The sequence below is a fragment of the Chelon labrosus genome (assembly GCF_963514085.1).
Source record: "Chelon labrosus genome assembly, chromosome: 5".
Classification (NCBI taxonomy): domain Eukaryota; kingdom Metazoa; phylum Chordata; class Actinopteri; order Mugiliformes; family Mugilidae; genus Chelon; species Chelon labrosus.
Window position 1 is genome coordinate 4,331,547 of NC_140341.1, and position 14,713 is coordinate 4,346,259.

At 40.0% G+C, this 14,713-nt stretch overlaps 2 protein-coding genes across 2 annotated transcripts; both read right to left on the reverse strand.

The window, feature by feature from the left end:
• Positions 1–1,465: 1,465 nt before the first annotated feature.
• Positions 1,466–9,771, reverse strand: LOC311488750 (trace amine-associated receptor 13c-like; the record flags this gene model as incomplete). Its single annotated transcript, XM_084545601.1, has 2 exons — positions 9,300–9,771; positions 1,466–2,270 (listed from the first exon to the last, which is right to left on the reverse strand). Exons 1-2 carry the CDS (start codon positions 9,470–9,472, stop codon positions 1,466–1,468), a joined length of 978 nt encoding a protein of 325 aa, XP_084401727.1. The 5' UTR covers positions 9,473–9,771.
• Positions 9,772–12,663: 2,892 nt separating this feature from the next.
• Positions 12,664–14,320, reverse strand: LOC311488074 (trace amine-associated receptor 13c-like). Its single transcript, XM_084544580.1, has 2 exons — positions 14,065–14,320; positions 12,664–13,785 (listed from the first exon to the last, which is right to left on the reverse strand). The coding sequence occupies exons 1-2, from the start codon at positions 14,226–14,228 to the stop codon at positions 12,981–12,983; spliced, it is 969 nt and encodes a 322-aa protein (XP_084400706.1). The 5' UTR covers positions 14,229–14,320; the 3' UTR covers positions 12,664–12,980.
• Between the last annotated feature and the right edge of the window lie 393 nt (positions 14,321–14,713).

A 14,713-nucleotide genomic window follows, 5' to 3' on the forward strand; every position in this document is an offset into this window, starting at 1 on the left:
TGAGCGGTTTACGCCAAAAATACATTTCTGATCTGTGTTTACATCATGAACATCATCAGGGACAGGTTTACTTACATGTCCCCAGAGTCCAGACGCCAAAAACACATACAGCATAATTATATTTTTTTTTTCTCCAGGTATCTGGGGAAAAATAAACATTTCTGGTCTAATTCAAATAAGGACAAAACATTCATATTCCACCCGTTTTAGCTTCTTTTTGTTTAAATGAAAGTAATTTTTGGATATTTTCATATTTTGCCTGTATTTTTTTTGTGATTGCTATATGCATCACTGAATGACCTTGTGGTTTAAAGGTGCTATACAACTCAACTTGCCTTTTTTACCAGTTCATGTTTATGCATTTTCAGACTGTCCGTGACTTCTAATAATTGGTATTTTAATATCTGCTCACACTTGTGTAAAAGTCCACGTCGGATTGTTAATGCTCAGGTTACTATAGTGCATGATGAGACAGTGTTGCATCATTAGATCATAGAGTCACAGTTGCGTAACAATAAACAATGCATTGTAGAGTGAAAAACAAAATTGTCATGTTTTCACACACATTATAAATGTAATCAATTTATATGCAGGGCTGTACAGTAAGTAATGTATTAAAAAGTGAATATTTGTCAAGTGATGAAATAAAACTGAGATGATAAAAATAATCATTTGGATATATGTATATAAGACACAAAGAGGAAATATTAAATGAGTGGCACTCTACAGATGAAGGGGGTGATGTGCCTGAAAGCAGCTCATGTTGCTTATGTGACTATGGTGAGCAGTACTAATTTTTTTTTTAAATATGAAACAACTAGTTCAACCTTCCATATTTGATCATTCTCTAAATGCACAACATCACATGATCATGTCATTTTCAGTCCACAGCTCAGATCTCATTTCAGTCTCTCTACAGTATCTTGGGCTCACAGGAGTCAGGCTTCAGTATCTGTAGAGTGACAGTGGGTTTAACAGCTTTTCTAAAACGGGTAAAAAGAGTTCATTGATCAGTGGATTTACACATCTCGCGGCAAATATTAGAAACTCCAACAGTCCTGACTGCCTTCAGTTAATTTCTTTCACGAATGACGGAATCACTGAAAGCTGTGATCCTCATATACAAAAATATGATGACTGTAGCTGGAAGGAAAAAGGTAACACAAATATTTCCTGTAATGGAGCTGATTACGATTCTTACGATTGAAATCTAGATAGCAGGAATAAATGCTCTTTTATTTGAGACAAATAATCCTTAAAACAACACTGCTGTACACAGATTTTCATTAAACATGGGGATTTGCTTTCATAGTTTAATATAATCAGAAAATGAGTGTCAGGACCAACAGAAAAGGGAAAAACACAGCTTCTACCTAAAGACAAGTGGTTTCTTTCTTAATATGATCATTCTCTCACTGAACAACATGATCATATTAGTCGATTGAGGTATCTTGTTTCAGTCTCTCTACAGTATGTTAGCCTCACTGGAGCCAGGCTGCAGTATCTGCAGAGTGGCAATGAGTTCAATAGCTTTTCTAAACCAGGGGTAAAACAGTGCATAGATGACAGGGTTTAAACAGGAGTTAAAATAGAACAGATACAGGACAAAAGTCCAAGGTGAGTTTTTGCTGCCAAATGAGACACAATAATATGGGCAGAAACATATTAGAAAAACAACTACAATGACACCAAGAGTCCTGGCTGCTTTCAACTCAGATTTCTTGTTTGCTAGAGTCAATGAAACCTGGACCGTGACGGCTGCAATGTGAGAGCGCATGGCACGAGCCTGAGACACAGCCACCACAAATACTCTCATGTACAGAACTATGATGACAGAGACTGGAGCAATAAAGGTTAAAACAACATCAATAACTCCTGCTATGTAGCTGAGTGAAATATCACATTCTCTGTAGCAGGAGTTATTCTCGCCTAATTGAGTCAAATCATCCTTTAAAATGAGAGCGGTGTAGAAAACAGAACAGAGCCAACACAGACAAACACAGAGTTGAACTCTTTTCTCAGTGACTCTGGTGGGGTAATGCATGGGGTCACAAATTGCAACATAGCGGTCGACTGATATGAGCACCATGTCTCCTATGGAGACACTGGTGATCACATAAGAGGCATATTTCCACAGAGAACATGTGAGGTCATCGAGAAACCAGCAGTCTGTGTTTCGAAGGATTTGTCCGGGCATCAACAGGAAGCCAACGAGAAAGTCTGAGATGGCCAGAGAGAGGAGGAGGATGTTGGTGGGAGTGTGGAGCCTCCTGCAGGGAGAGAAAATACAATGAACCAACAAAATATCACAAATCAACATAAATGATTTTTCTAAAAATGAGTTTGAATGTTTTCTAATATTTCACATCTATACCTGGTGAAATGCAGACACTTAAAGCTGCTGAGGTCACAGCAGACAGAAAATTGATTATTGTAAAACATTTATTTGAGTTTTCAGTAAAAGTCTAGTTTGTCTGGGTGCAACATCTCATCATTGCTAGCTCAAAGACAGTTCACATAAATCCACAGTAGCTGTAAAATGAAACAATCTCTGCCTGAAGTGAGAGACTGAGATGATGACGAGCAGGTTGAGAACCACAGTCAGCACGGAGATGGAGGACAGCACGAAGTGAAGGAGCACAAGTTCAGAGTCTGGCTTTTTGCAGGAGGTGTTGCGCTGTGGCAAGCAGAGGTCTGCTTCTGTTTCCATCTTAAGAGATTTGCACCTCTCCCAGGTTTCTTAACAAAAAATATATGTATCTGATGACCCTCTCACTTTAACCCTCCTGTTTCTCCTTGGTCAAAGCACGCTGCCCTCCCTCCCTCACTCTGCAAATGTCGGGAGAGGATAATTTCCCTTGGTAATGTCTGCGCTGAATGGTGAAACACACAACATTCAAACTAATCTAATTAAAGCCAAAGAGTGTGTGTGATTGTAGTTGTCAAGCCTCTTCAATATGACTTCTTTTATACATAACGTCACACCCTCTGATTTAATGGTTTTTCTTTATTTTCATGATTGTTTACATTGTATATTCTCACTGAAAGCATCAAAACTATGAATGAACACACATTTACACACACTTATGTAGTTAACAAAAATGTGTGAAATAACTCCACGCTTTGCTTTGATTACTGCTTTGCACACTCTGGGAACTCCTTCAGGACTGTTGGAAAACCATTTCAGGTGACTACCTCATGAAGCTCAACGGGAGAATGCCAAGAGATGCTGAGCACTTGTTGGCCCTTTTGCCTTCACTCTGCAGTCCATCTCATCCCAAACCACCTCAGTCGGGTTTAGGTCAGATGCGTCCGCTACTAGAACTCTGTGTGGCATCTGGGCTCTAATCTGAGGTGCTGTTAACTTGTGATTTCTGAGGCAGCAGAGGTGACCCGTGGTCTTCCTTTCCTGGGGCGGTCGTCATGTGAGCCAGTTTTGTCGTAGCACTTAATGGTTTTTGCAACTGCACTTGGGGACACATCCAAAGTTTTTGCAATTTTACGGACTGATTGGCCTTCAGTCTTTAAAGTAATGACGGACTGTCATTTCTCTTTACTTAGCTGATTGGTTCTTGCCATAATATGAATTCTAACAGATGTCAAATAGGGCTGTCAGCTGTGTACCAACCTGACATCTGAGTTTGTTCCAGGTTATTCAGTTATTCCATCAATGGATTTTTTTTCTTCCCTGATGTTCACGGGCATATTCCAAGATGACAATGTCAGGATTCATGGGGCTCAGATTGTGAAAGAGTGGTTCAGGGAGCATGAGACATCATTTTCACATATGGATTGGCCACCACAGAGTCCAGACCTTAACCCTATTGAGAATCTTTAGGATGTGCTGGAGAAGGCTTTGTGCAGTGGTCAGACTCTCCCATCATCAATACAAGATCTTGGTGAAAAATGAATACAACACTGAATGGAAATAAATCTGGTGACATTGCAAAAGCTTATCGAAACAATGCCACAGCAAATGTGTGCTGTAGTCAAAGCTAAAGGTGGTCCAATGAAATATTAGAGTGGGTGACCTTTTTTTGTGATGGCGACTTTTTTTTTTTTTTGGCCCGGCAGTGTACACTACTATTGCAGTGGCGGACCGTGCACTTTCCACCTTGGCCTTCAATGACCTCCAACCTTTTTCAAAACACCTCTTAATAGAGCGCTATGATGCCACTGCTAGAAACCATCAACGACATATAGATATGCTATAAATCAGGACGTTTTGTCTCATAGCGAGATGAATGCCATTACTAAAGCAATTCATCAAGTCTCCTCTCACTCACTGCAGCCACCAGCACTGCATACATCAAATCCAGTAGAAGCATCAATGTCAACCCAATAAAATGGCAAAAGTATACATAAAAGATGTAAATATAATTAATTTTACTCACCAGAACTTAACAATTTATAGTTCTCCTCGGAGCCTGTTAACCAAGGGTAGGGCTCATAGTCGCTGTCCTGAAAGTTTTCCTGGCTGGGTCAGCTAGCTCCTCAAAATATCCAGCTTTTCCTTCAAAGTCCGTCGTGAAAATGTCTTTCTAAGAAGATCTCCAACCAAATCGATAGCCTCTCCTCCTTCCGCCATCGTGAGTTTAAAAATAGCTATCAAAATGTTAACGGGGACGATTTGCTTGTGCAGCTCGCAACAGATGGACCTGAACTGCTAGCTTGGCTTAAATGGAGCGTCTCTCTGACCCTCCAATCAGAGGACGCGAAAACACTGACACTACCGTGTGCCACAGGGAAGGCCTAAGAATTCATTCATCTTCTGCAACCGCTTGTCCTGTGAAGGGTTGCGGGGCAAATGTGTTTCAGGTTTCAGCCGCCTGCAGTTTTAATTGTGAAGGCCCAGGCAGAGTTCTTTGACTCTGGCAACACATGATAGCTGAAATATGACTGGATAAAAGCTCTATTGGGAATTATTTGATAAGATTAATGGGAAAATAATAAAATGTAAATCAGTGATTTTGATTAAGTTTAGGCCAGCAGAGAAGGCTTTGCTGGCCCTGATGGCCCGCCACTGTATTATTGCAAAATACTTATTGTGTTAATTTTGCACTTTTGCTATTTGCAGTTCTGGATAGATGCCAAACTGCATTTCATTGTGTATTTACCTGCACTATATGCAATGACAATAAGGTTAAATCTAATCTAAAATAAGCCTATTATTACCTGAAGAATAAACCAGAAATTAAATGAATTATGTCAAAGCATGATTTAGAAAAATATATCTACTTGATTGTCGTCAACAACCAGGGGTCACGTTAACCAAATATTTTCCGTCATTGACCGTTTTTTTTTTTTTTAATGTGACGGAAAAATCTGAAGGCCATCCGTCATTTTGACAGATTGCAATTCACACCCCTGACCACTTGGTGGCGAGTGACCTTATTAATTGGCGCTTGTCTCTCATCGCAGTTTGCGTTCCAAACATCACGGAACTTTTGTCGGAGCACAATTTCCTGGTACACCGATTACACTGATGCACACGTCAGCTAACGGCTACCAAAATGGAATTTGCATACCACCGAAGCACTTCAACCCTACAGTACCGTCTAAGAGCTGTTTACGCTAGCAGTCCCGTTCCGAGTACGGACAAGATGTGTCGGCAGCCGAAACTTTGTTTTTTAACCATTTAAAGTCAATACTGTTCTGAAAAAAGTACTTAAAGTTAATGAAACTTTAATGAAAATTAAATGCTATCGAATATGTCTTATCATTTTAAAAAATTAAAGTGACGTTTAAAAATAGATTATGACGGGATTTTTGTGACCCTGTCAGTCAAAATGACCGGCAACGAAAAAGTCTAGCGCAACGTCTGTCAACAACTGAGGAAAAACTACCATTGGTTTATGAGACACTGAGCAGTTTAGGCCAAAAATAAATTTCTGATCCGTGTTTACATCATGAACCATATAAGCCTCTCATATCATCTGGGACAGGTTTACTTGCATGCCCCCCAGAGTCCCGACACCACAAAACACATACAGGATAATTACATTTTTATTCTCCAGGTATCTAGGGGGAAAAGAAACATTTCTGGTCCAACCCAAATAAGGACAAAGCATTCACATTTCTCCCTGTTTTATCTTCCTTTTGCTTAAATGAAAATAATCTTAAAGTAACATCTTGGATATTTTGATATTTGCACTTAATTACCTTGTTGTTTAAAGGTGCTATACAACTCGACTTGCCTTTTTTACCAGTTCATGTTTATGCATTTAGAGCCTCAGATTGTCCCTGACTGCTTCTAATAACTGGCATTTTAATGTGTGCTCACACTCGTTTAAAAGTCTAGGTCCTCTATAGTGCATGATGAGACACTGTTACATCATTAGATCACAGAGCCACAGTTGCTTAACCTTAAACAATACATTGTGGAGTGAAACACTGCAAAATTGTCATGTTTGCACACATATTTATATAAGTGTTAAACATTCATATGCAAAGAAGCTATAAATAACTTATTAAAAAGTGAATATTTGTCAAGTGATGATAGAGATAATCATTTGGATCACCAAGATCTTGTATTGATGATGGCAGAGTCTGACCACTGCACAAAGCCTTCTCCAGCACATCCCAAAGATTCTCAATGGGGTTAAAGTCTGGACTCTGTGGTGGCCAATCCATGTGTGAAAATGATGTCTCATGTTCCCTGAACCACTCTTTCACAATCTGAGCCCCATGAATCCTGGCATTGTCATCTTGGAATATGCCCGTGAACATCAGGGAAGAAAAAATCCATTGATGGAATAACCTGGTCATTCAGTATATTCAGGTAGTCAGCTGACCTCATTCTTTGGACACATAATGTTGCTGAACCTAGACCTGAGCAACTGCAGCAACCCCAGATCATAGCACTGCCCCCACAGGCTTGTACAGTAGACACTAGGCATGATGGGTGCATCACTTCATCTGCCTCTCTTCTTACCCTGATGCCCCCATCACTCTGGAACAGAGTAAATCTGGACTCATCAGACCACATGACCTTCTTTCATTGCTCCAGAGTCCAATCTTTATGCTCCCTAGCAAACTGAAGCCTTTTTTTCTGGTTAGCCTCACTGATTAGTGGTTTTCTTAAGGCTACACAGCTGTTCGGTCCCAATCCCTTGAGTTCCCTTCACATTGTCCGTGTGGAAATGTTCTTACTTTCACTATTAAACATAGCCCTGAGTTCGACTGTTGTTTTTCTTCGATTTGATTTCACCAAATGTTTAAGTGAATGCCGATCACGATCAATCAGTATTTTTTTCTGACCACATTTCTTCCTTGAAGGAAATATTTCCCCACTATCTTTCCAGTTTTTAATAATGCGTTGGACAGTTCTTAACCCAATTTTAGTAGTTTCTACAATCTCCTTAGTCTGTTTGAGAAGGGTCAAATCATTGACATGCATCAAGCAGAGAAAAAAATCTAACATCTTTTCCACGACCACAGGATGTGTCTTTCAGCATGGTTGTTTAAGAAATGAGAAGCTACTCATTGCATCAGTTGGGGTTAAATAACTTGTTGCCAGCTGAAAGATAATCACCCATGCAGTAATTATCCAATAGGAGGCTCCTACCTATTTGCTTCGTTAAATTCAGGTGGAGACTTTTCTTTTTTTTTCTTTTTTGGCCAGGCAGTGTATTAAATGAGTGTCACTCTACAGATGTGGACAACAAGTTAAACTTTCCAGATTCGATCGTTCTGAGGAGGCTGATAAACTACTGATCGAGTCATTCTGGCAATAAAAAAGGCAGAAGCATAAAACGGACACAGCAAATATTAGAAACTGCAACAATCCTGACTGCCAGTCACTGAAAGCTGGACTGTGACCCTCATATACAGAACTATGATGACTGGAACTGAAAGGAAAAGGTTTACAACAATATTTCCTGTAATGGAGCTGATTACGATTATGAAATCTCTATAACGAATAAATGCTCATCTATGTGAGTGCCCGAAATGAGTATCAGGACTACGAGGGAAGGGAAAAACACAGCTTCTACTTAAAGACAAGTGGTTACTTTCTGAATGTGATCATTCTCCCACTGGACAGCATGATCATATTCATCAATCGACCTTTCTTGTTTCACAGCCTCTCTACAGTATGTTGGCCTCACTGGAGCCAGGTTGCAGTATCTGCAGAGTGGCAATGAGTTTAATAGCTTTTCTAAACCAGGGGTAAAACAGTGCATAGATGACAGGGTTCACACAGGAGTTAAAATAGAACAGATACAGGACAAAAGTCCAAGATGAGTTACTGACTGAGTTATTACTAGCAAGTGAGACACAATAATATGGGCAGAAACATATTAGAAACACAACTACAAGAACACCAAGAGTTCTGGCTGCTTTCAACTCAGATTTCTTTCTTGTCAAAGTCAATGAAACCTGGACTGTGACGGCTGCAATGTGAGAGCGCATGGCATGAGCCTGAGACACAGCCACCACAAAAACTCTCATGTACAGAACTATGATGACAGAGATGGGAGCAATAAACGTTAAAATAACGTCAATAACTCCTGCAGTGTAGCTGATTGAAATATCACATTCTCCGTAGCAGGATTTATCCTTGCCTGGTTGAATCAAATCATCCTTTAAAATGAGAGAGGTGTAGAAAACAGAACAAAACCAACACAGACAAACACAGAGTTGAACTCTTTTCTCAGTGACTCTGGTGTGGTAATGCATGGGGTCACAAATTGCAACATAGCGGTCGACTGATATGAGCACCATGTCTCCTACAGAGACACTGGTAATCGCATAAGAGGCATAATTATACAGAGAACATGTGAGATCACCAAGAAACCAGCAGTCTGTGTTTCGAAGGATTTCTCCCGGCATCAACAGGAGGCCAACAAGAAAGTCTGAGATGGCCAGGGAGAGGAGGAGGATGTTGGTGGGAGTGTGGAGCCTCCTGCAGAGAGGTACAAAAAACAATCAATAAACCAACAAGTCCTCATGACAAACAAAATAAACAACAAGTAAACTAACGTAAAATGTTTTCTGATTCTTAACTTCTGAACCAGGTGATCATCAGAAATCAACATAAATTATTTTTCTAAAAATTAGTTTGAATTTTTTCTAATATTTCACATATGTACTAGATGAAGTGTAGATACTTAAAGCTTCTGAGGTCAGACAAACACAGACAGAAAATTAAGTTGATTATTGTAAAACACGATTTGAGTTTTCAGTAAAAGTCTAATTTGTCCAGGTGCAGCATCTATCATTGCTAGCTCAAAGTCAGTTTACATTAAATCTACAGCAACTGTAAAATGAAAAAAAAAAATAAATGAAAAAATCTCTGCCTGAAGTGAGAGACTGAGATGATGACGAGCAGGTTGAGAACCACAGTCAGCACAGAGATGGAGGACAGCACGATATGAAGGAGCACAAGTTCAGAGTCAGGAGACGTTGGCTTTTTGCAGGAGGCATTGAAGAGCTGTGGAAAGCAGAGGTCTGCTTCATCCTTGGTCTCCATCTTCAGAGATTTGCACCTGTTCCAGGTTTCTTAACAAAATATATGTGATGACGCTCTCACTTTAATCCTCTTCATTCTCCATCATCAAAGCACACTGCCCTCCCTCCCTCACTCTGTCAAGGGAAAAGATCCTGTCTTGACATTTGCAATGTCTGCACCGAATGGAAACACACACACACACTATTCAAACTAATCTAACTAAAGTGATGTGTGTGTGTGTGTGTGTGTGTGTGTGTGATTGTAGGTGTCTGAATGTGTGTGTGATTGTAGGTGTCTGAATGTGTGTGTGTTGGGTGCACACTAGTAAGATGTTTCTGCCTGTGTTTGAATGGGTGCATGGACATGAAAACATGTCGGGTCAGAACAAATTAATTTGTGGAGCGGGAGATTTGAGTTTCCCCTGCACATTTGTGGTTATATTTCTCTTAAATTTTCTCTGTTTCTTCATCAGACTGGGGTGCATGTCAATTACGGCTAGTAAAAAGTTGTATATTCTAAAAGGGACGCTTTTAAAATAATGTCTAATTCTGACAACAATACCATTCAAATACTGAACTCAAATTCTCACAGTTCCTAGGGCTTCAAGGTTGGTCATTGCAGAACATAATGTTGGGGATGGCTTCTGCCATCAAAGAGTGTCATTGCTGTGGGTTGGGAGTGCCTGGTCTGGTCTGGATGGGTGGTAATGCACAGGATTAGATATTACAATCCCCTTTGCCAAGATCCAAGGCAAAGCACATTTAGGGGCCATGTCCAGCTGAAAAACCTAACAAACCTTTTTGTGAAATATGAACTAACCAAATGCTGCTGACTTGTGCAGCCCACACAGCAGCTAAACAAAGAAATATAGCTACCAACCAACATGAAGACATCAGATACCTGGCCAAGCCATTTTTGTCACCATCCAATGACTATCAACAACTAACCTTTAAAGAATTAACCTAGAATGAATCTTTGTCCATAAATAATATGGTCCAAGTTTGGTGAGAATTGGATGAATGGGCTAGGAGGAGTTGATTTTGTTTACCAGATGTTTACATACACTGTGTTAAAAGACACAAACATTTTTTCCTCACTGTCTGAAGTTAAATCAGACTAGACTGTTCTAGGTCAGTTAGGATTACCAAAATTATTTCTATTTGCTAAATGCCACAATAATGAGAAAAAGAATTTCTTAGAGAATTTTTTATTACTTTCTTCAAAGTCAGAAGTTTACATACACAAATATTACTATGTCTTTAAGCAATGAAGAAAAGCCCTGATGATGATGATGTTATGGCTTTGGAAGCTTCTGATAGGTTAACAGACAACATTTGAGTTAAGTGGAGGCACACCTGTGGAAATATTTTAAGGCTACACCTCAAACACACTGCTTCCTTGTTTGAAATCATGGGAATATCAAAAGAAATCAGCCAAGATATCAGGAAGAGAATTGTGGTGCTCCACAAGTCTGGTTCATCCTTGGGTACAATTTCCAAATGCTTGAAGGTGCCACGTTCATCTGTTCAAACAATTACACGCAAGTATAGACACCATGGGAATGTCCAGCCATCATACCGTTCAGGAAAGAGACAGGTTCTATGTCCCAGAGATGAACGTGTTTTGGTCCGAAACGTGCGATTCAACCCCAGAACAAAAGCTAAAGACCTTGTCAAGATGATGGCTGAAGCTGGTAAGAGAGTGTCATTCTCCACAGTGAAACGAGTCCTGTACTGACATGGGCTGAAAGGCCACTCAGCGAAAAAGAAGCCATTACTCCAAAAGCAACATAAAAAAAGCCAGATTACAGTTTGCAAATACACACAGGGACAAAGACATTAATATTTGGAGACATGTCCTGTGGTCTGATGAAACTAAAGTGGAACTGTTTGGCCATAAGGACCATCCTTACATTTGGAGGAAAAAGGGGGAACCTTGTAAAGACCATCCCTAATATGAAGTTTGGGGGTGGTAGCATCATGTTGTGGGGCTGTTTTTTGCCACAGGAGGAACTGGTGCACTTCATAACATTGACGGCATCATGAGGAAAGAACATTATGTGGAAATATTGAAGCAACATCTCAAGACATCAGCCAGGAAGTTAAAGCTTGGACGCAAATGAGTCTTCCAAATGGACAATGACCCTAAGCATACCGCCAAAGTAGTTACAAAGTGGCTTAAGGACAACAAAATCAATGTTTTGGAGTGGCCATCACAAAGCCCCGATCTCAATCCCATAGAAGATTTGTGGGTAGATCTGAAAAGGCGCGTGTGAGCGAGGTGGCCTACAATACTGACTCAGTTACACAAGTTCTGTCAGGAGGAATGGACCAGAATTCCAGCAGACTATTGCGAGAAGCTTGTGGAAGGATACCTAAAACGTTTGACCCAAGTCATACAGTTTAAAGGCAATGCTACCAAATACTAAGGCAATTTATGTAAACTTCTGACTTTGAAGAAAGTAATAAAAAATTAACAAATTCTCTCTCTCATTATTGTGGCATTTAGCAAATAGAAATCATTTTGGTTATCCTAACTGACCTAGAACAAGAAAGGTTTAATCTGATTTAACTTCAGACAGTGAGGAAACAATGTTTGTGTCTTTTAACACAGTGTATGTAAACATCTGATTTCAACTGTATATGCACAAATCAATATCAGACATGGTCTCAGGATCAACTCACTGAGGTTGTGCAGTGTAAACAGTTCAGTTGCCCATATTACACATTGTTATTTTAAGATATGGGATATGAAAAACTGTAACACATTGTTACAAAACAAATAGGGTGTTGTACATTGTTCATTGTAGCTTATCTTTTAGCTGTGTTGTAAGGTGAATTGTGATATGTGGTTGGTCCTTCCCTCCTCATCCTGTGCTTTTATTCTGACAGTGGCTGGGAACTGGGAACAGTGGCAGATGAAAGTTGTTGTGACTGTGGTGTGGAACAAAAGATGCCAAAAGAAAAAGATTATTAATGAGACAATTACAGTAAAACCTTCCAGATTAGCCTGTTATCTCACTGCCTAACACGATCATGATATTTTCACTCCACAGAGCAGATCTCATTTCACAGTCTCTACAGTATGTTGGCCTCACAGGAGTCTGGCTGCAGTATCGGAAGAGTAACAGTGGGTTGATTAACTTTTCTAAATCAGGCCTAAAAAAGGCACAGATTATTGGATTTACATGTGTTGAAAAGATTGGATATGGAAGGACGCTGATGAATTACTGATCAAATCATTCCTGGTTATGAAACACACTATACAATGGGAAGAATCACATCAGACACAACAAATGTTAGAAATTCCTGGCAGTTCCTAAAGCACAAACTCCTGTAATGTAGCTGATTACAATAATGAAATCTCTCTAGCAGGAACTATTCTCATCTGGTTGAGACAAATACTCCTTAAAACAACACTGCTGTACACTAATGTAAACTATGCTGTAAACTATGAAAGCAAATCATCCCTGTTTAATTAAAAGCTGAAAATCAACATCAGTATTACCACGAACCCTAACCCTAACTTGTTATACTGAAACCCTCGAAATGTGATCATTCTCTGACATGTAGATATTTATACTACATTTTCTAAACCAGGGGTAAAATAGTGCATAGATGACAGGGTTCACACAGGAATTAAAATAGAACAGATACAGGACAAAAGTCATAGATGAGCTACTGATCGACTTGTTACTGGCAAGAGAGATACAAAAAAATGGGCAGAAACATATTAGAAACACAACTACCAGAACACCAAGAGTCCTGGCTGCTTTCAACTCAGATTTCTTGTTTGCTAGAGTCAATGAAACCTGGACTGAGACGGCTGTAACGTGAGAGCGCATGGCACGAACCTGAGACACAGCCACCATAAAAACTCTCATGTACAGAACTATGATGACAGAGATGGGAACAATGAAGGTTAAAACAAGGTCAATAACTCCTGCAATGAGGCTGATTGAAATACCACATTCTCCGTAGCAGTATTTATCCTTGCCTGGTTGAGTCAAATTATCCTTTAAAATGAGAGAGGTGTAGAAAACAGAACAGAACCAACACAGACAAACACAGACCTGAACTCTTTTCTCAGTGACTCTGGTGGGGTAATGCATGGGGTCACAAATTGCAACATAGCGGTCGACTGATATGAGCACCATGTCTCCTACCGAGACACTGGTGATCAGGTAAGAGGCATATTTCCACAGAGAACATGTGAGATCATCGACAATCCAGCAGGTTGTTTTAAGGATTTCTCCGGGCATCACCAGGAGGCCGACGAGAAAATCTGAGACAGCCAGGGAGAGGAGGAGGATGTTAGTGGGAGTGCGGAGCCTCCTGCAGGAGATACAAAAAACAATTAAACCAACAAATCATTATGACAAACAACCTAAACAACATTTCAAAAAATATGAGTTTGAATGTGTGTGATCTTTCACACCTATACCAGGTGAAGTGCAGACACTTAAAGCTACTGAGGTCATAACAGACAAAAAATTAAGTTGATTATTGTAAAATATGATTTTCCTTAAAAGTCCAGGTGCAACATTTATCATTGTTAGCATAACGTCAGTTTACATTAAATCTACAGTAGCTGTAAAACGAAACAATCTCTGCCTGAAATGAGAGACTGAGATGATGACGAGCAGGTTGAGAACCACAGTCAACACAGAGATGGAAGACAGCACGATTTGAAGGAGCACAAGTTCAGAGTCTGGCTTTTTGCAGGAAGTGTTGAAGAGCTGTGGCAAGCAGAGGTCTGCTTCATCCTTGGTCTCCATCTTCAGAGATTTGCAGCTTTCTTAACAAAAAATATGTAATCGGTGACTCTCACTTTAACCCTCCTGTTTCTCCTTGGTCGAAACACTGGCCTCCCTCCCTCACTCTGTCAACTTAATTTCATCATTCAGCACAGACAATGCTGAATGATGAAATTAATTAAGCTAAAGTGTGTCTGTGTGTGTGAGTGTAGGTGTTTGAATGTGTGTGTTGGGTGCACACTCTCTGTTTCTTAACGAGACTGAGATCAATCTCGATAGCAGTCAGTCGTAAGTTCGATATTCTTGACTAGGCTGGTTACTCACTGTATTAGTCTAAAATGGATGCACTTAAAATAATGGCCATTTCCGACAACTTGACTGAATACCAGGATGACGCCTTCAGATCAGGAGAGAGCAGTCCTCAAGACAGCAAGGACTAACCCCATGGGAGGCAAAACATCAGCACGCCCTGAAAATTGAAAACCACTTCACCAACACCAGAGAGA

Bases quoted from the DNA above. Each gene is read 5' to 3' on its own strand.
- LOC311488074 (XM_084544580.1), bottom strand. From the start codon at position 14,228: ATGGAGACCAAGGATGAAGCAGACCTCTGCTTGCCACAGCTCTTCAAC. The intron at 13,786-14,064 runs GCAGAGATTGTT...TATCTCCTGCAG, and splicing joins ATCTCAGTCTCTCATTTCAG to GAGGCTCCGCACTCCCACTA.